Source organism: Pogoniulus pusillus, chromosome 33 (assembly GCF_015220805.1).
Source record: "Pogoniulus pusillus isolate bPogPus1 chromosome 33, bPogPus1.pri, whole genome shotgun sequence".
NCBI lineage: Eukaryota > Metazoa > Chordata > Aves > Piciformes > Lybiidae > Pogoniulus > Pogoniulus pusillus.
The window spans coordinates 1,682,501-1,704,396 of NC_087296.1; the positions used below are offsets into that span (position 1 = coordinate 1,682,501).

The 21,896-nt window shown below is 46.5% G+C and overlaps 1 protein-coding gene across 6 annotated transcripts in view; it reads left to right on the forward strand.

Moving 5' to 3' along the window:
- GRIK2 (glutamate ionotropic receptor kainate type subunit 2) overlaps positions 1 to 21,896 on the forward strand; it is a 240,358-nt gene that overhangs the window by 159,860 nt on the left and 58,602 nt on the right. For 4 of the 6 annotated variants that reach the window (XM_064170071.1, XM_064170069.1, XM_064170074.1 and 1 more), the window contains one exon: positions 4,689 to 4,906. In XM_064170071.1, the coding sequence (XP_064026141.1) occupies positions 4,689 to 4,906 (218 nt within the window). Of the gene's footprint in view, positions 1 to 2,382; positions 4,614 to 4,688; positions 4,907 to 21,896 lie in introns of those variants that run through there. The other 2 variants (XM_064170072.1, XM_064170075.1) reach the window with 2 other exon arrangements.

Sequence of the window (21,896 nt, forward strand, 5' to 3'; positions counted from 1 at the left end):
TGCACTGGTATTTATGCCAGGATAACCAACCACCAGTTAAATACCAGTACATATACACTGGTATTTATGCCAGGATAACTAACAACCAGTTACACACCAGTACCTATGCACTGGTATTTATGCCAGGATGACCAACAACCAGTTATATTACCAGGATAACTAACAACCAGTTACACACCAGTACATATGCACTGGTATTTATGCCAGGATGACCAACAACCAGTTATATTACCAGGATAACTAACAACCAGTTACACACCAGTACCTATGCACTGGTATTTATGCCAGGATGACCAACAACCAGTTATATTACCAGGATAACTAACAACCAGTTACACACCAGTACATATGCACTGGTATTTATGCCAGGATGACCAACCACCAGCACTGTCAGTCAAATGCTTAAGCTAAGATCCATTCTTCCAAATCTCTATTTTCTCCCTTGCCATACTCCTGCTATTGTTAAGGCATAGCAGTGATGTAGATCCAGCAAAGAACATCCCTGTTCCACTACCCTTTTCCAGAAGGATTTGAAGAGGGTCACATAAACCCAGAGACATTTGAATAACACAGATTCAGCTTTTTGTTCTGACATTTCACTGGGCAGTCCAGCATAATAGAGAAGGTTGTTAGCTCTGGTGAAGAGCTCCCCAAAGGAGCAACTTTTCTTTCTGGAAGAAATAACCACTGCATATCATAAAGGAATTGAAAGGAAATGTTATCAGCAGATGCTGCATGCTGGCAGAGTTCTTTATGGATACACCTGAGCAATCATTTTTCAAACTCCCCACCATCAGCATATCAGCTGTAAATAAATCCCATTTTTTAAATAACCAAATTAGTTCATGAAGCTCTGCTCTAACTGTAACAAATATTCTGCCATGTGTTGTGTCTGTAGGCTTAGAGAGTCCCTAAGCCCTCAGCAAAAAGAAGAGAGTGCACTATGCTGAGGAGAAACCTGAATTAAAGGGCAAAGAGCAATCAAGATTCCACATCAGATACAAAAGCTCAGCTCTGTCTTGCTAAGTGTTTAGTATCAAGCAGATTGTAACTACAGATGTCTAAAAATTCTCTAGCTCAAGCACCACCTCTAAATGCACATTTGTCAGATCCTGGTTGCTTCTAGAAAAGCTACCAAAACCCCAGATCCTGAGTGAAAGAAGGCATTTCAAATTCCATCCACAGCTCTCAGGATTGTCTGAAGCACTACAAACGCTGAGTTGTATTCCTTTGTGTGGCTCTGTGCTTCTTCAGAGCTCTGGAGGAGGGACAGACCTCAGGTTTTGCAAGGAAAAGGTCTTCAAGTCCCTAGCATCTAAACATTTCTTGAGAGGCAAAATAGGATTTCAAAACGAAAGAAAGATGTCAGTTGCAAAAGATGCCTTTGGAGGATGATAGTTCTCCAGCTCTAGCTGCACTGCCTCAGTAAGATTCTTCAGCTGAGATACATTCTTTATCACCTGTAGTTTTGCCTGGCCACATTCTGTTTCTCTTTAAAATATAGCAATGACCTAGACTTACTGAAAAAGAAAAAGGGCAAAGAGAGGGAAAAATCCCTAACCAAGACACTGATCTCCAGTGATGCCTTTGAGGGATAAGTTTTCCATGAAGGCAAGCTAGCTTTTCAGCATTAAGGCTGCCCTTCTGTCCTTGCTTTCATATTGGTTTCCCTTTGCCTCAGTCCATCCTCTAAAAGATTTCCACAGGCACCATTTGAAAGCTGGAGAAATCAGTCCTGACTTGGGATAATTGCTCTGGAGAATAGATTTCTCCAGAGCCTAAATTGATCTAAAGGAGCTAAAGTAGGCTTTTTGCACAAGCAAGTCCACACCTAATGGCGACAGTGGAACCGATGGCAGCGCTTAGGCTACAGCCGCATTCAGTGCTGCTGCTCTAGGAGCCGCCTGCTTAGCACTGGAGGGTACATGATAGAGGGAACTCATCCATGTCTTGCTGACACCCCTCGCTCCCAGGAAACTGTGGGATATAGTGCTGGACATGACGTTACCTTGGGTACATGACAGTCAGCCCCTAACCAGGCTCTGTTGCCTCGGTGGCAGACGTGGTAAGCTGTCGACTTGTGGTAATTGGGGCACCCACCTGCGGCAAACGTTTCCACTCTCCTCCTCCCAGCCCGCTCTGACTTTATGGATGATGCTTTTTTGTTTGGTTGTTTGGTTTTCTTTTCCTTTTTTTTTTTCCCCCTCCTTTTTTTTCCTTTAAATAAAACGAGAGCAATTAAAAGAGTTTGGTGATGATGATGATGATGATGATGGTGGGCTTATTGGAAAATCTGTTAGTGTTATGGTGTCTGAGTGTGTGACTGACAGGGCCTAGGAGCAACTCCATCAGAAAGGTACTTTTCTACTTTTTTCCTTGCAGAGTTCTAGGCAGAGGCTGGCGCTGGAGTTGGCTGTCATGTCCAAGTCTGTCAGCTTTTTTTGTTTGAGACAGCAAGGGTAAGATGAACTGCAGGGTAAGATGGGCTGTTTTTGAACACGATAGTCCAGTTATGATACCACTTCTTTCCCCCTTTTCTTTGGTTTCCTTCCCTTTCCTTTTTTCCTCCCCTCTCCTCCCCTTTCCCTTTCTGTTCTTTCCCTTTTTTCTTCTTTTGGGTTTTTATTTGGCATTGACGTTGAAAGTTTGGCATAACCTTTTGTTTATATGAAGATGTGTTACCTTGCTGGACCAGTTCCTTAAATAATTCAATCTAAACATGAAAATTTAATGGGAATAAAATAGTCCATCTTGCCTTCATTCCATTTTACCCAGGAAATCCCAAAGCAATCCTAGTGACCAATTAACAAAAAGCAATTAAGTGCCACGGTGCAGTGGCTATGAAAAAAAATGCTTCTCTGAAAACAACTTTCTTGATGCTTCAAAAAGATCTGACACAAAGTTCTGACAGTGAAGCCTGGAATCATTTATTTGGCAGCATCAAAAACTTAATCCCACTCAATTCTAACTTTATGGATCAAACTCCATCGGCGCTCGCCCGATGATAAATATTTATGGTTTCAATTGCACTGAATTGGATTTTTCCTTCTGTTTTTGGTAATCAGGCACGAGAGGAGTTCTTGTGCTGCAATTTGCTTCATTAGATTCTAAATTAGCATTAATAATCATGCAAATTGCTGCACAGTGTCTCTCTCTCTCCCCCTCCCTTCTGTAGAGCCATGAGCAGGCAACTCCAGCAATGCATTATAATCTCTCTTTATCTAGTTTATGCATAGTGATGGAATATTTTCATTGCTGCTCTGTCAAACCAAGTGTGTGGCACAGCCACCCATGTTTACCTGAATTTGTGGGGCTAACTATAGAGATGGGAGAAGTTCCTTCTTTTTGATCCAGCAGCCAATGAGCGGTGATAAAGGGCAAAAGCTTATTTATGACAGCAGAGGGCAGATTTTTGTGTTTCAGGTATGAAATGCTTTTATTTCATATCCCTTCCTTTCCTCAAGAGCTTATTTTTATTTACTCAAGAGGCTTTTTTGCCCTCCCCCCAGAAAAAAAACAACAAACCTTGAAAAACTATTAATTTAGTGCCTTGAAGGTGAACTGTGTAAGTGCTTCTGTGTTGGTATTCCCTTCGAGGCTCAGGCCAGCCAGCAGTTTTTCTGGGAAGCCACTTCATGGAACTGCTTTTCTTTTTAAGCTGCTGTAGATCTATATGGATCTCTTTCTAGACTTTAAACCTGATCAGAGAGTCTCCCTTTACTGTCCTTTTTTTCTGGAAAGCCACTTCATGTAACTGCTTTACTTTTAAAGCTGCTGTAGATCCATTTCTAGACTTTAAACCTGATCAGTGAGTCTCCCATTGCTATCCCTTTTTTCTGCAAAGCCACTTACTTTATGTAACTGCTTTCATTTTTAAGCTGCTATAGATCCATTTCTAGACTCTAAGACTGATCAGAGAGTCTCCCATTACTATCCTTTTTTTCCTGGAAAGCCAGTTCATGGAACTGCTTTTCTTTTTGAGCTGCTATAGATCCATTTCTAGACTCTAAGCCTGATCAGAGAGTCTTCCTTTACTGTCCTTTTTTTCTGGAAAGCCACTTCGTGTAACTGCTTTACTTTTAAAGCTGCTAGAGATCCATTTCTAGACTCTGAGCCTGATCAGAGATCCTCCCATTACTATCCCTATTTTTCTGGAAAGCCAGTTCATGGAACTGCTTTTCTTTTAAAGCTGCTAGAGATCCATTTCTAGACTCTGAGCCTGATCAGAGAGTCTCCCATTACTATCCCTATTTTTCTGGAAAGCCAGTTCATGGAACTGCTTTTCTTTTTAAGCTGCTGTAGATCTATATAGATCTCTTTCTAGACTCTAAGCCTGATCAGAGAGTCTCCCTTTACTGTCCTTTTTTTCTGGAAAGCCACTTCGTGTAACTGCTTTACTTTTAAAGCTGCTATATCTGTATCAATTTCTAGACTTTAAGCCTGATCAGTGAGTCTCCCATTCCTATCCTTTGATCCCCACAGCTCCAAAAAGACCTCGTCTTGAGTGTAATCAGTTCTTATTCTCCATTTCAGTGGTGTGTGTTTGTACGAGCAGTAGATGTAAGCCTGTAGCTGTCAAGGTGTTTTTGCACAGTGAATTCCATCTCCCCACTGTGGCAAAAAGTGCTGAACGCTGATGACCTGTTTTCTGTGCGCTGGTTTCATCTTTCTCCCCTGGTTTTCGTTAGGTTCTGAGCTCATGCCCAAAGCCCTCTCCACCAGGATAGTGGGAGGCATTTGGTGGTTTTTCACACTTATCATCATTTCCTCGTACACTGCTAACCTAGCCGCCTTTCTGACAGTGGAACGGATGGAGTCCCCCATCGACTCTGCTGATGATCTGGCCAAGCAGACAAAGATAGAGTATGGGGCAGTTGAAGATGGAGCAACCATGACTTTCTTCAAGGTAAGTTTTATGTTCTGTTTGGAGAGATGCTGGATCCTCACTGCAAAGCTTTCAGCAGTCAGTTAAGGAGGGTGATTATTCCATACTGAAATACTGTGAGCAGCTGTGGGCTCCCCAGTGCGTGAATAGACTTGAGCAAGGGTCAGCAGGCTGCTGGGAGGCTGAAGTGTTAAGACTCGTGAAGAGAGACAGGGGGGAGCTGGCTGAATTTTAGCATCAGGCAGGAGGGGTTTTTCTGCCAGGCATTTTCTACTAAGAGGAGCTGACCTCAAGGGATGGAGTCTTGCTCTTGGCAAAGCTGTGCAGTGCTGTATGCTTCCAAACAAGAGAGGCTCCAGCGTGACCTCAGGAAAAGAGAAGTTACTAGGTAGATAAACTCAGTAGCATGTTGCCAGAGACACTGTGGAGCTTCTGTCTTTGGAGAGTTTGGAGATCTGGGTGGACACTCTGCTGGTCTCAAGGAGTGGTTGACGTTACCCTGGGCAGGAGTCTGGGCTTTGTGACCCCCCTGAGCAAAGCTGAATTCATTTCTGACTCTGTGATTCACAAAACTAACACACAGAAAAACAAAGGCTCTGTAGCTTAAAATTCTTCTTCTGTTTGTGCAACAGGAAGGATTCCCACTGCTGTCAAAAGCAACTGAAAGTCATTTGTTATTTAGGGTTTGCTAGACAGCAAAGGAATTGAATGGGAAATCTCTCCTGGGAAATAAACCACAGTTTCTCTGTGGGGCTTTTTGTTTTGCTTAAAGAATGGAATCCATAGCAGTGAATTAGGTGGAGAAACCTGAACTCTTAGTTCAGGCAGATCTCCTATAGCCACGAACAAGAATGAGTTTTGCTGAATTGAGTTACAGTATCAGCCCAACAGCACTGAACTTGACTGCAGTCCTTTGTTCGAGCAACCATGCTCTGAGGATGGGCTGAGGAAAACCTTTTGTACTTCATGCTTTGGAGAAACTGTTAAGAGAAATTAGGAGCTGATGCAAAAGCTTCTGATTCTTGCAGTTCTATTCCATTCAACTTGGCAGTGAGATAGTAGGTTTGCAAATGTGCTGCTGGATTAGAGGGGAATCTTGGTTTTGTGTCTTTGTCAAGCAGTTAAGTGAGCTGGAATTAGTGAGAAGGATGTGTGAAGGGGAGAGGAGGGCTCCCTAACTCCTTTTGTTTGGTAGCACAGAGTTGTCTAGGATGTTCCAAAGAGAATCACAGAACCAACCAGGTTGGAGAAGTGTTTGACAATATTTGCCTGCTCTTTGGTGTGTTTTGAAGGCTTTGAAGTATACTCTGGCTTTGTGACTTGTGCTGTCACCTCAAGCTTTGCAGTGTCTGTGACTCTGGCATTTAGAATCAGACAAGCAGAGGTCTAAGGCCACTTGTACCCTGGTGCAGGAATTGAAGGCTGTGCTCAGTTTCTCTCATGAGTGCAAATTTGTTTTGATATCAAGGCTAAATAGTCCCTGTTTAACCTGATCACCTTTGAGGCAAAGTTGTAAATTTTACATAGACTTTTTGGGCTTTCAGCTTCTACTTGGAAATAAAAATCACTTCCACTTCAGCCTCTCAGACTCTTTTAGGCTGCATACATTGGGAGGGTTCCCCAGGAACACTTATTGGAGAAGGAGCTGATGAAGTTAATAGGAGTAACTAATCAGTTGGACAGTTCTTGGTGTCAAGAAATATGTGAAGCAATGAAAGGAAACATCATTGGAAGTCCTAAAGACTGAGGTTCTGAAGAGAGCCCAAATGATTTACGTCTCAAGACATAAAGAGTTGACACAAGGTATTTATTGAGCTACCAGAAAACATTGCAGGGCTTTAATTTCATTTTGGTCTGCCAGGAAAGTCTGAACTTGCTCTAATTCAGCTTTGAACTGTGGGCTGAAATATTAGGAAGCAGGTTTAGATTTGCAGCGTCTTTCCTTCTAGTTGTCTGAAGCACTTTGCTCTGCATCATCTTCATGTTTAGTTTGCCTTCTCCCCATGCTTCATTATCTCTCTTATTTCATTTCTCCTTCCTCTTTTCTCCCTCTCTCTCTCTTTTAGTTTTTGGTTTGTTGGATTGGTTTGGTTTTTTGCTTGTATGTGCCTAATGTCGGAGGGTTTTAAGTGTACAGAGACTTTCTCTGGCTGCTTTTCTCTTTTGCATCTCCATCTTCTGCTCCCTTTTCTACCCAATTCTTTCTCTCTGATCTCTCTCTTCTTCACTTCCTATTTATTTAGGTATATTGGTGCATTGTACCAAAGAACCAGAGCATTCACTTCTGCTGAAACAGCAACTGCACTCCCTGCACAGAGTGCTTGTAGCTGAAATGAGCTAAGCCAGGCTTACACACAGTAGTTCTGGTATCAGATCACATAATGTGGTGTTGCTTTTAGTACATGAACATTCTCCTCCTTTGCTATGAATGAAAAAGAGAAGTCAGAACAAAACACAGGGTTTCTTTCCTCAGCTGATTGATTTGAGGCCAAATTAGGGTTATTTTGTTGAACAAACATATCTTCTGAGCTCTCTGTGTGAACAGATCTCGATTAGTAAGTGTTTTGTGACACGGGGAAGCGCTGATAGTTAAGAACTTCTGTTCCAGATAGCAACCAAATTAATCCAAATATCTTTCTGTAGTAGTACATAAATTAATTGCTGTTATGAACATCATGGAATGGTTCCAAACTTAAGCACTAGAAGTAGCTACAACTATTCTTGTAGTGCAACAAAGAAGTAAAAATATCCAGCCCCAGAATAAAGAGAAATGGAACCGATGCGATCTCATTCGATTCATTCAGTCTCTGAGGCAACTCCCAGGTGGAAATTGAAGTTTGCTTGTTGTAAATGCAATTCAGTGGAGCTACCAGTGTGAGAAATAAAAGCTTATTAAATAGATATTGCATGGAACATGAGACAGAACTCTGGTATGTAGGCCATCCGTTAGAGTGAGCTGTCTGGTAGCGTTAGGTAATTTGACCTAATGAATTTGAGTTATCAGAAGACAGAATGCTGTGGTTCTGGCCCACACAGTATAGCTCCACTGGTGTGTTCTCAGAATATGCTTCTATTTTCTATCAGCAAATGACTTCAGGAATGTAATTTCCTTACATGAAGAAAATGGAAGTAGAAGACAATACTCCAAAATGACTGTAGTTGGAATTGCCCTAGAAAGGGATCCTAGAGCTGAGCAGCTCAGAAGTGCTCCTGCTAAATCATAATGGAAAAAGCTCCAAAGAACAGGAAATTGATGAAGGAAGACAAAAAACTATCTGAAAAATAAAACAAGTGACACAGGTGATGCTGGAGGGAGGCAGTGCAGGGAAGTGTGGGTGGTGTAGAAAAGACAGGAGAGTCATGTGTGTTTTCTTCTTAGCGTGCTAGGAGAAGAAGGGGATGAAGATCCTCTCCTTAACATCATTTCAGGATCCTGTACCTGTGAGCTAAAGGAGGACTGTGAATGATATGATCTCTGAGAAGTAGACAAGTGAATATCAAGTAGGAAGTAGTGGTGCCTTTTAATGGGGGCATTAGGGCAAATGTTAATGAATTATTGTGTCCTGCTCTGGTGACTACACTTGGGAAATATGTTTGAAGTTGGAAAGAGTTCATCTAAGGCAGAGCAATGTCTGTAGGTCTGGAAATAAGCATTGTAGTTAGAGGCTAAAGAAGATCAGTCTGTTTAATCTGCTGAAGAGAAGGTTGAGAGGGGACTTGACCATGGTCTGTAGATGCCTTAATGGAAATGAGGCTTTTGACAGCAGCTGACTGTCCAATGTAGCAGAAAAAGGCCTAAAGAGAAGGCAGCGTTTCAGAGCTGGAGTCAGGCAAATTGAGACTAGAAACAAGGTGCATATTTTTAAGCCTGAGAGTGATTAACCACCGGTCCGGCTGATCAGGGCTGGGCTGGATTCATCCATCACATGCAGCCATTGTGAAAAAAGTAGCTACAATGCTACACTTGTGATTTAGAGACTACTCAATGAAGTAGATAGCGTCATTAGAGAGGAGCTCATTTCAGGTTTCAGTGGTCCCCTCCTACCTCCAGAATCTCCAAGAGCACAGGTTCTGGGTGGAGCGGCACAAAGATGATGGAGAGGAGAAATTTGTCATCTGTGTGTGTGTTTTGCCTTAGCTGCTTTGTCTTGCTCTAATGAGAGTGGACTGAGGGAAACAGTGGCATTGTGTTACAACAAGGAACGAAGGCACCAGATGGTTGCCTAATGCTAAATGAAATTATCATGTCTTGGTAATAGTTATTAGCCTGACTCACAGTGAGGCTCAGTAGCTGCCCATGAGACTGGCAGTAATTTCTGCATAAATTAGCTGTGCAGCAGGCCACTCAATTCTTCCTTCTTCACAACTCTGGAATCTGGCCAAAGCTGTGTGCTGCTGAAACAAACAGTGGGTTTGTTGAAGGAGAACCTAAGTGAGAATCAGACAAAGAACCTCTGCCTTAAACTCCGTTGAAGTTTGAATCTTGGAGTCCAGGGCATAGCTGATGCACATTCCTGTGGAGTTCTGGAGCTTTGAAAAAGGAGAATGTTGTCTCCAGAGAAGCACTGAATATCTTTGCTTGGAAGAGAGCTTCGAGATCATCTAGTCCAACACTTGACCCAGACCTGCAAGGTCACGACAGAGCTATGTGGCTAAACACCAGGTCCATAAGGCACCTGAGCACCTCCCTGGGCAGCCTGTTCCAATGTAGATAGCCTTTCAGTGAAGAAATGTTTCCTCTTACCCAGCCTAAACTTCCCCTGGCACAGCTTGTGTCCTTTTGGTCTAGTCCTCTCGCTTGCCATCAGGGAGAAGAGGCTGTCTCCCTCCTCTCTCCAGCCTCCTTTCAGGTAGTTATGGAGAGCAATTATTAGGTACTCCAGGTCATTGTTGGAGGACCTGATCTAGCTGGAGGTGTCCCTGCTGACTTCAGGGGGTTGGACAAAATGACCTTTCTGGGTCCCTTCCAGCCCAATGCAGTCTGTGAATCTGAAGTGTAGACTCCTTCCTGGTCTGAGAAACATGACACAGTTGGGCTCAGTGCCCTTAAAGGTCTTTTTCAACCAAAGTGATTCTCTGATTCTCTGACTGGGCAGAGCTGTGAGGCCTGTGGCCAGCCTGTGTGGCTAACAGACCCAGATCTGTCATGGCAGCCTGTGAGAATGAGGTACAGGCTCTGGCCAGAAACACCTCTGCCTCACTGAGCTCTGCTTGTTGCTTTAAAAGATGAGGGAAGCAAGGCAGAGGTAGGCAGGTGAGGTGCTGCATTAGCACAGGCTGCACCGAGGGCAGCAGTGCATTTGAACTGGGAATGGGAGAAATTGGGATGGGTTTGGTCCCGAGTCCTTTGAAGTGAGCTGTCTTTCTTTGGAGTCTGAAGGCAGAAAGCAGAACTAATCCACATAAAGAGCTTTGTTCCAACCAACTCTCTGGCTGCTGGGACAAAGTGACTGAAGTGGTTTAATGCTGTCTTGACCCTTGTTCCTTCTCTGGGGTTGTCAGAGCCATTACTGCTCCTGCAGTAAAGAAGAACATGTGTGTGGCTCTGCTGTATCTCAGTGCTGAAGCATGAAACCCAAAACAGATGGGATGTGGTAGAAACCCTTTTCACCCTCACCTTTGTCTATGCCTGTGCTTTTTCACTTCCCTTTCTCCATTCCTCAGTCCTACTCTTTCCTCCTTAATTCTGTATCATGGACTGAAAAGGACAAACACAAGGACTAGTGGAGTCTGCCGAGATTTATTCTACTTTGTGCCTTGTATCCAGACAGCTGAGTCAAACCTGATGCTGCTCAGACTACACTTTGACTCCTGAATTGCTTCAGGTTATTTTGCCAGCCGCTAACCAATGTAGCTGATTCAGAGGGATGCTACCACCTGGATATCTGGGAAGTCATTTCATAGTTAAGGGAAACCCATTCTGACCCTTTTGTTTTGAGAATATGTAGTGGTGGTACTGAAGAGAAGTAGGAGCTTTCTCTTTTGTGCTTCATCCTCACTAATCACTGCTCATTGCTTCTGGTCATATCTCTCAATGCCTTTCTTGGTTTGTTCTGAGATTCATTTAAGCCAGGCTAACTGCAAGAAATCCAGCCTCTAACTGCAGGTAATCCAACCTCTTCTGCCTTCAGCCTCCAGGGCTCTTGGCTGTACATACTGCAGGGCTGTGGCAAGAGTCAGTTGAAAAGGAGCCTGTTTTGATTGTGGCACACTCAGATTTGAGCTGTAAGGAGAGCACTCTGTTGTTGAGGTTGCCAGAACTGCAGAGTGTCCTTTCCCATGGCAGGGTGATTCTGCATCACCCTGCTGAATGGATGAACCACTGGCAATCCACACTCTTTGGGAAGTGAGCTCTGCTGCCTACATGCTTGGAGCTGTGGGGTTGAGGAAATCAACAGCAATGGCACTTGCAGAGTGACTGTTCATAGAATCACAGAATCATAGAATCAACCAGGTCAGAAGAGAGCTCCAAGCTCATCCAGTCCAACCTATCCCCCAGCCCCATCCAGTCAACCAGACCATGGCACTGAGTGCCCCAGCCAGGCTTGGCTTCAACACCTCCAGGCACGGCCACTCCACCACCTCCCTGGGCAGCCCATTCCAATGCCAATCACTCTCTCTGCCAACAACTTCCTCCTAACATCCAGCCTAGACCTCCCCTGGCACAGCTTCAGACTGTGTCCCCTTGTTCTTATGTACTGTTGTAGGCTTTGTCTTCACTGCTAAGTCATTTGATTTCCTTCCTCTCACCTGATGTGCTTCACTTTCTGGCCTCTTTAGAGCTTGTAACGGCACTGCTGACAGGATCAAATGTAAGAGTGACTGAACTGTGTGTTCTGATCATAGCTTTGGTTGCAAGGTTTCTCCTGAGAAAAGCATCTCCTAATTGCTTCCTGGCCTTGTCACCTTTCTCTCCTTCTCTTGCTGCTTTGCCCCAGGGGGAGGGCAAGAGAACTTTCCTGTTCTCTTTTCAGCAGTTTTTCTCTTTGTGTCTGTCTTTAGATTGTGAGAAAGGGAACTGAACTAGATCATAGAGAATCCTTCAGCTGCAAATAGCATTCTGCATGAAAGAGATCTCAGAGTTAAGTTTTGTTTAGGAAATTGAGAATACATCTGAGAACCTTTCTAGCTGTCAGAGTCTGAAAAAAAGTTATCATTTTCTTCTTCAAAGCCAGTAGATCTACCACCAGCAGCCAGGGAAGGTCTGCAGGTCTGATCTGTGACTCATCCTAGTTGATGGAAGGATGACCATGAGCCAGCAGTGTGCTCTGGTGGCCAGGAGGGCCAATGCCTTTCTGGGGTGAATTAGAAGGGCTGTGGTTGGTAGGACAAGAGAGGTTCTCCTGCCCCTCTGCTCTGCCCTGCTGAGGCCACACCAGGAGCACTGTGTCCAGTTCTGGACCCCTCAGTTCAAAAGGGACAAAGAACTACTTGTGCAGAACCAGAAAGGGAATGGAACAGCTCTGTTAGGAGAGCCTGAGGGAGCTGGGGCTGTGCTGCTGGGAGAAGAGGAGACTGAGAGGTGACCTCAGCAGTGGTTATAAAGCTGTGCAGGTGAGTGGCAGGAGGCTGGAGCCAGGCTCTGCTGGATGATGCCCAGGGACAGGACAAGGAGCGATGGTGGAAGCTGAGGCAGAGGAAGTTTCATGGAAACATGAGGAGGATTTTTTTCCCTGTGAGGGTGACAGAGTCCTGGAACAGGCTGCCCAGGGGGGTTGTGGAGTCTCCCTCTCTGGAGATATTCAAACCCTGCCTGGATGTGTTCCTGTGTGCTCTGCTTTGGGTGATACTGCTGTGGCAGGCGGGTTGGACTGGATGAGCTTTGGAGGTCCCTTCCAGACCCTGTCATTCTGTGATTCATCCTGGCCTGTGCTTCAGAAACAGCTCCCCAGAGTGAGCTGTGTCTCATTTCAGACAGCTTTGTGTGAGATCCTGCTCCACGAGCAGCCTTCAGTGGTGAGATGCTGCCCACTGCAGCAGCCCGAAAGCCTCTGTTCCTCCGCAGAGGTGAACTGCTTCTGCCTTGTCAGTTTATATGGGACCCTGCTGAGCTGGTGTCCAACTGCATCAGCACTGCTTTGTTTAGAAAATATTTCCAGTGCCAGGCCTGCTCAAGAGGCCACATAAAGCCTTATTATGGTCACTGATTTCCTCTCCAGTTATTCATTGCTCCAAACAGGATGCTTGTCAGGAGTGGTTAAAGCATCCTTTCTGCAATGCATCTGTGGTAAGAGTTACAGAAGCTGTCACATAGCCACAGAATGTCAGGGGCTGGAAGGGACCTCCAAAGCTCATCCAGTCCAACCCCCCTGCCACAGCAGGATCACCCACAGCAGGTCACACAGGAACACATAGAATCATAGAATCAACCAGGGTTTGAATATCTCTAGAGAGGGAAACTCCACAACCCCCCTGGGCAGCCTGTTCCAGGGCTCTGTCACCCTCACAGGGAAAAAAATCTTCCTCATGTTTGCATGAAACTTCCTCTGGCTCAGCTTCCACCATTGCCCCTTGTGCTGGCACTGGGCAGCACCCAGCAGAGCCTGGCTGCAGCCTCCTGGCACTCACCTTTGCAGCTTTATGACCATTGATGATTTATAACCGTCCCTGGCAGTGCATTGCCTTCAGGCACTTTTCAGTGTTCAGCATTAATGGAACTTGTGTTTAATGGCTTGAAGGTCCTTAATCTGAGCCCAAACCCACACTGATCTACACTAAAGCATCACAGAACTGTAACATTGCATGGGTTGGAAAAGACCCTTGAGATGGACTCCAGCTGTAAATGCTACCAAGCCCACCACCAAACCATGTCACTGAGCACCACACCTATATGTCTCTTAAATACCTTCAGGGATGGTGACTTGAGCACTCCCCTGGGTAGCTTGGGGATATTTGTCTCATTTTAGGCTATAGGCTTTAAAAGTTGTGAAAAGTTTTCCTCACCCATTGGCACTGAGGTGAACCCAAAAATCAAAGAGAAAAACTTCTTTAAAATCATAGAAGCAGTTCACATTTTGGCTTAGACTCTAGAGTTGGACTCTGGCCAAAATTCTGCTCTCTGTTTGCAGAGACTGAGCTGGGCACAAGAAGTGCTCTGAAAGCAAGGCAGGGATTGCAAAGCTTGTCTTTCAGAACAAAGATAACAAGTGATAAGCACTCTCCACCACTTCACTTTGCTCCTCTGGCTCCATATGCTTGATCACATTAGGGGTCGAGTACATTTATCCTCCACCAGCAGGGCAGATGCTGCTGTGTCATCTGCTGGATGGTTTGTCATCTCTTTTTTTGCATTTATGAGCCCAATTGCATTCTTTTAAATTAAATTAGGGTGACAGGCACAGGCTTTTGATGTGTGCAGCAGTGATGTGCTTGCATTATTTGCATATTTGGTTGGATGTGGTAATTTTGATGTGTTCCGTGCCAGAACCTTCATGGAAACTTTGCATTGAAGGATACAGTTCAGCAAGTTCAGGCTGGAGGTGAGGAGAAAGTTCTTCAACAAGAGGGTAGTGAGAGGCTGGAATGGGTTGCCCAGGGAGGTGGTTGAGGCTCCATCCCTGGAGGTGTTTCAGGCCAGGGTGGCTGAGGCTGTGTGCAGCCTGCTCTAGGGTAGGGTGTCCCTGGGCATGGCAGGGGAGTTGGAACTGACTGATCCTTGTGGTCCCTTCCAACCCTGACTGATTCTGTGATTCTCTGCATTTCCCTTGCTCACCCTGGAATTCAGTGCTGCTTTCAGCAGAAGTACAGAAATGCTCCTGCATTACAGTTAATTCTTTACTTTCTGGTATGGCTCATTTGGCTTTTGCCTTTTCTTTTTTGCTTGCTTTGTTTCCCCTCAACATGTATCAGTAATTTGTATGTAAGAGTTTACTAAAGCTGGTTTTCTCTCTGCAACCATTTATATTGCTCAACAGCTACAGAGCTTCAACAGCTGACCCAAGTTAGAACCATAGAATCAGGCAGGGTTGGAAGGAACCACAAGGAGCAGGCAGTTCCAACCCCCCTGCCATGCCCAGGGACACCCTGCCCTAGAGCAGGCTGCACACAGCCTCATCCAGCCTGGCCTTAAACACTTCCAAGGATGGTGCCTCAACCACCTCCCTGGGCAACAAATTCCAGCCTCCCACCACTCTCCTGCTGAACAACTTCCTCCTCACCTCCAGCCTGAACCTACCCATCTCCATCTTCACAGTATCACAGTCTCACAGTATCACCAAGGTTGGAAGAGACCTCACAGATCATCAAGTCCAACCCTTTACCACAGAGCTCAAGGCCAGACCATGGCACCAAGTGCCACATCCAACCTTGCCTTGAACTGCCCCAAGGACGACGACTCCACCACCCCCCCAGGCAGCCCATTCCAGTGCCCAATGACTCTCTCAGGGAAGAACTTTCTCCTCACCTCGAGCCGAAATTTCCCCTGGCGCAGCCTGAGGCTGTGTCCTCTTGTTCTGGTGCTGGCCACCTTAGAGAAGAGAGCAACCTCCTCCTGGCCACAACCTCCCCTCAGGTAGTTCTAGACAGCAATAAGGTCACCCCTGAGCCTCCTCTTCTCCAGGCTAACCAATCCCAGCTCCCTCAGCCTCTCCTCGTAGGGCTGTGCTCAAGGCCTCTCCCCAGCCTCGTCACCCTTCTCTGGACACACTCAAGCATCTCAGTGTCCTTCCTAAACTGGGGGGCCCAGAACTGAACGCAGTACTCGAGGTGTGGTCTGACCAGTGCAGAGTACAGGGGCAGAATGACCTCCCTGCTCCTGCTGACCACACCATTCCTGATGCAGTCCAGGATGCCATTGGCTCTCTTGGCCACCAGTCCTGGCATTCCCTGATAGCCTGAAAAGTCCCTCCCCAGCTTTTTTGTAGCCCCCTTCAGATACTTCAGGGGCTGAGATCTCTGAGACCTCTTCCAACCTGAGCTGTTCTATGACTTGGTCTTCAATCTGACTTCACAGTGATGCTCATTTTGTTGTGCTGGTGTCTCCCAGGGCATTATAAATGAGAGCTATGAGATAACTGATAGTGCTTACCATTTTCAGTTCAAATTCTCTGTCTCTGTAGTGTAATGTATGTCAAGAAGAAATGGTTTCATTTTACTTGGGGGAAAACAGCCCAAACAGTCACCTCTTTGATGCCTTTGTGTTCCAGGACAGCAAACCAAACACAGTCTTTGTTCTGCTGTTTCCTAATGTGCAGTATGGATTTGTAAATACATGTTTGGATCCTGCTTTAAGTGATGACTAATTCCAGACTTATTTCCATAGTGAGTTTTGAGATGTGGTTGGTTTTTTTTCAAGTGGGAAGTGGAATGACTCCTCATTTGCTTAAAAAAAAGTCAGAACTGGACCTGCTTTGCATAATTTTGCATAGGCAGCAAAGAAACAAAGGCTCCTCTTCTCCACATGCACATGTGTAAGGGATGAGGCTGGGTCTGCATTGCTTGCACACAGCTCTTCCCCTGAAGACAGAGGAACCTCAGTGGTATTTCTGTTGGAGAGAATTGCTTCCTCAGACACTCTACAGAAGTGCCAAGTTGAGTATCTTAAGGAAGCCTACAAGAAAGCTGGGGAGGGACTTTTTAGGCTGTCAGGTAGTGATAGGACTGGGGGGAATGGAACAAAGCTGGAAATGGGGAGAGTCAGACTGGATGTTAGGAAGAAGTTGTTCAGCATGAGTGTGGTGAGAGCCTGGAAAGGGTTGCCCAAAGAGGTGTGGAAGCCTCATCCCTGGAGGCATTTAAGGCCAGGCTGGATGAGGCTATGGCCAGCCTGATCTGCCCATGGCAGGAGGGTTGGAACTGGCTGCTCCTTGTGTGCCTTCCAACCCTGACTGATTCTATGGTCCTGTGAAGTGGTTGCAATCGATGGGGACGCAGCAGATGTGAAGGTTAGTTGGCATCAAAGAGTTTAAGTGGAAGACTTCCCTTTGGGGCAGAAAGTGCTTCACTGCACTTCATCTGGACTGAGAATATTGGCTCTAGCAAGCTCTCAAAAAATGAGTAGATGATGGCCCTCATGACTCCAGCTCTGAAGGAGTCACTTCAGTAACAGACAAAAAGTCAGGCAGATGCCCACCTAGGGAATTGTTCCAAGTGATTAGGACTTTTATTAGTTTTAAACTGGCTTGCTGCAATTCCTCCTCTCTCTGAAGAGAGCAATTCCAGTGCAATGACTCTGGGACAAGATTTGGCTCCCTGAGTGATCAGTAGATAAGTGTAAGTGCTGCTTTTGAAGCACATTCATGGGAAGCAAGCAGCATGGTGGCATTTCTCTGGGGCATAAATATTGAAGGTCTTTTGTTCAGAAAATTCCTTGTTTTGAGGCTGGTTTAGATATTTTTGTTTCTTCCTTTTCCTGAGCAGTAGAATCAATTTTTCAAAGCTTGTCCACACAGGAACTGCTGCAGAAAACCTGAGTTTCACTACATCAATCAAGTGGCTGCTCTTTAGAGAGATTGTCCTACAGGGAATGGCAAATCTGGAGAGGCAGTAAAGGGAGTGATGTTAAGCTGACAAGTCAGTGGATCATAGATAGTATTTGTCAGTGTGAGAGCTTACAGTTGCTGATAGCAGTTGAATGCTTTTCAGAGCAAGCTGTAAAAAGAAGCAGGTGTTAGTGAGCATAGAACACTTGGAGGGAAGGAGTTACTGGTTTCATTTAGTCATTTTGCAAACCTGTGAGAGACTTTATTTTCCAGAAGGTGATTGGGAGATTTTGTGTGCTTGAGACTGAAAATTATTTCTATTTTGGCCTTACAGTAAAGCACACCTCTGGAACCACATTTCTTTCTCTGAGGACACTTCTAGGTCCAGGCATGGATATGTGTTTCCTAGCACATACTGAGTGAGTTTTTCTCACCTTGTCAATCTTTAAGTTAAAATACTAGATAATGGAATTTCTGGCCTTAGGTTGCTGAATTAATACTCAGAGCAACATCTGTTCATTGGCAATCTGGGGGAGGAGACAATATTAATGGTATGAAAGTCCCTTTCTCACCAAAATCCAGCATGAAGCGATGCTGAGTTGTCCCTGGTCCTTGATGCTGAGTTGTCCCTGGTCCTTGGTGCTGAGCTGTTCCTGGTGCTGAGCTGCCCCTGGTCCTTGATGCTGAGCTATGCCTGGTCCTTGATGCTGAGCTGCCCCTGATCCTTGATGCTGAGTTGTGCCTGGTCCCTGATGCTGAGTTGTCCCTGGCTCTTGATGCTGAGCTGTGCCTGGTCCTTGATGCTGAGCTGCCCCTGATCCTTGATGCTGAGCTGCCCCTGATCCTTGATGCTGAGTTGTGCCTGGTCCCTGATGCTGAGTTGTCCCTGGCCCTTGATGCTGAGCTGCCCCTGATCCTTGATGCTGAGTTGTGCCTGGTCCCTGATGCTGAGTTGTCCCTGGCCCTTGATGCTGAGCTGTCCCTGGTACTTGATGCTGAGCTGTTCCTGGCCCTTGATGCTGAGTTGTGCCTGGTCCCTGAGCTCTACTCACACTAATAAAAGAAATAGATGCATTGGAGCAGAGCCTGAGTCAGAGGTTGCACTGATGGCTTAGCTGTGGCATGCCAGAATGGAACCTGATTTGCTGAGTGCTCTGCAGTGCTTCACCTCCCAGTGCCTCCAAAGTTCAGAAGGGACCTTGACACTAAGAGCTGAACTGAACATCCCAACCCCTCTCTTGTCTTAAAATGCAATCTAATGATTTTTCCAAGCAAGTTGCTTCTGCCTTCAGTGCTTCCAGAGACATTTGGCTACAAGAGCAAATGATTCTGCTTTAAAGGGAAGCTGAGGCATTCCTGTCATGCAGTAGCCCGAGACACTGAATATTTTGTGCCTGAATAAACATAGTCAAAAGCATCATAAAAATCTATTAAATCATCTCTTACCTTTTGGCAGTTTTGCTGCTTTTCAACAACAATTTATCAAAGCAAGCAAAACAGAGGTAGCAATAAAACTCAGAACTGGATCCAACGTGCAGATTTACAGCCTGGGCTTTATTAGGCTTTTATTTTAGGCAGTAAATCCATATTAGTAATGCAGAGAATAACCTTATTTAATTACACTGCAAAAGTTAAATGTCAGCTTCCTGAATAAAGGATGTGAAAAACTTTGAGCAGTTGAGGCAGAAGTCTTCAGCTTTCTTAGTCTGACATGAGAGGACACAGATTTTTTCCCTGCTGCTCTGTTCCAATGCTATTCATCGTGGACAGGGAGATACTGGAGAGTGTCCAGTGGGGGCTGTGAGGATGACAGGGTGGAACATCAGTCTGATGATGAAAGCCTGAGAGCCCTGGGGGTGTTGAGCCTGGAGAAGAGCAGCCTGAGAGGGGATCTGATCAGTGTTTATGTGTCTCTGAAGGGTGGGGGCAAGAAGAGGGGGCCAGGCTCTTTTCTGTGGTGTGCTCTGATAGAACAAGGAGCAATGGATACAAACTGGAACCCAAGAAGTCCAACCTTAAGGTGAGGAAAGCTTCTTTGCTGTCAGGGTGATGGAGCCGTAGAGCAGGCTGCCCAGAGAGACTTTGGAGACCCTCAAGACCCATTTGGATATGTTCCTGTGTGACCTGCCCTAGGTGCTGCTTGCTTTGGTGGGGGGGTTGGCCTTGATGATCTTCAGAGGTCTCTTCCCCAACCATTTTATGAATCCTTCTGTCCCTGCTCAGGTGATTGACTCGGGCAACCATACCCACTGCGTGCACTGAGATTCAGGGTCAGGTTTGCCTGTGAGTGCACTGAGGGCTCTTCAGCTGGTCTAACATCTGCTCCTGTAATCAGGCAGTGATACCCCTTGGATATTCTTTAGTTCACTTACATCTCTCTTATAAAAAGCACTGAGTATTGTGCCTTCCTAAGTGGGAAAGCAGGGTGGGAGCACAGAGAACCACAGAAGAGAATCAAAGAATCAACCAGGTTGGAAGAGACCTCCAAGCTCAGCCAGTCCAACCTAGCACCCAGCCCTATCCAACCAACCAGACCATGGCACTAAGTGCCCCAGCCAGGCTTGGCTTCAACACCTCCAGGGATGGCAGCTCCACCACCTCCCTGGGCAGCCCATTCCAGTGCCAATCACTCTCTCTGCCAACAACTTCCTCCTAACATCCAGCCTCAACCTGCCCTGGCACAGCTTCAGACTGTGTCCCCTTCTTCTGTTGCTGCTTGCCTGGCAGCAGAGCCCAACCCCACCTGGCTACAGCCTCCCTTCAGGTAGTTGTAGACAGCAATGAGGTCAGCCCTGAGCCTCCTCTGCTGCAGGCTGCACACCCCCAGCTCCCTCAGCCTCTCCTCACAGGGCTGTGCTCCAGGCCCCTCCCCAGCCTTGCTGCCCTTCTCTGGACACCTTCCAGCTCCTCAACATCTCTCTTGAATTGAGGGCCCCAGAACTGGACACAGCACTCAAGGTGTGGCCTGAGCAGTGCTGAGCACAGGGGCAGAAGAACCTCCCTTGTCCTGCTGGCCACACTGCTCCTGAGCCAGCCCAGGATGCCATTGGCTCTGCTGCCCACCTGGGCACACTGCTGGGTCATCTTCAGCTCCTCTCTACCAGCACCTCCAACATTTCTGTGTCAACTCCAGAGACTCCCAACTCAATTAGTGGCTAACCACCAGACCAGTGAAAGTGCCTCCTGCTGTGTGGGTGTTTTTGGTTGCTCAGTGGAGTTTCACTCTCCTGCACTTGCTTGTCTCCAGTGTCCCGGGCGCTGAAGCGCTAAAGGTGCAACTGAAATAGTTAAAGTCTAAGTGGAATTGGCTGCTTGCTGCAATTCATAAAAGGCACAAAGCCCTGAATTAGCATCCCTGCCATTCAGCAGCTGAGATGATGAGGCTGTGGATGCTCTGAAGCATCAGTGATTTAATCTCCATGTGGTGACAAGGGCTGCCCTTTGCGGTGGAATCCCACATGCTAATGCGATTAGCTGGGTACCGTTTCCTGCAGCAGGCAGTCAGTCAGCTTTCACATCTCCAAATATCTTCCTCTCATGGAAAGATTTAGGTGGCTTTTTTTTCCCTTCTTTGCATGGGCCATCTGGGGTCTTAGCAGCTTGCTTGCCTCCAGCTCTTCTGCTTACTTCCTCGGCTCTGTGTTAATGCAGTGAGGTTTGTGCATGCTTGGTATTGGCTAAGTGTGGAGCTGCTCTGTTCAGGAGGCAGCTGTACAGTACCAAACAGCTATCAGAAACTGAATGTGCCAACAGACCATCAAAAAAGGGCATTAAAAAATCCCACCCCAATGACCCAGCAACAGGGAAACATAGAATCATTAATCAAGCAGGTTGGAAGAGAGCTCCAAGCTCAGCCAGTCCAACCTAGCACCCAGCCCTATCCAACCAACCAGACCATGGCACTAAGTGCCCCAGCCAGGCTTGGCTTCAACACCTCCAGCCACAGCCACTCCACCACCTCCCTGGGCAGCCCATTCCAATGCCAATCACTCTCTCTGACAACAACTTCCTCCTAACATCCAGCCTAGACCTCCCCTGGCACAGCTTGAGGCTGTGTCCCCTTCTTCTGTTGCTGGCTGCCTGGCAGCAGAGCCCAACCCCACCTGGCTACAGCCTCCCTTCAGGTAGTTGTAGAGAGCAATGAGGTCTGCCCTGAGCCTCCTCTGCTGCAGGCTGCACACCCCCAGCTCCCTCAGCCTCTCCTCACAGGGCTGTGCTCCAGGCCCCTCCCCAGCCTTGCTGCCCTCCTGTGGACACCTTCCTGTACTTCAGCATCTCTCTTAAATTGAGTGGCCCAGAACTGGACACAGCACTCAAGGTGTGGCCTGAGCAGTGCTGTGTCACAGGGGAGATCCTTCAGCTCTGATCCTCTTCATGGCCACTTTGAGACTCGTGCAGCTCAACGCTGGCAGCAGCAGAGCTGAGTGCAGTGCTCCAGGTGGGGTTCTCACCAGGCTGAAGTTAAGGGAAGGATTCCCTGCTTTTCTGAGGGTGCACAGCTGCTTTTTCACCTGTTCTCTGGAAAGGATGGGCAGGGTGACTGGAAAGCACTTGTGTCCTGAGTAAGGGGCTATTGAACAAGGGTTACCTGT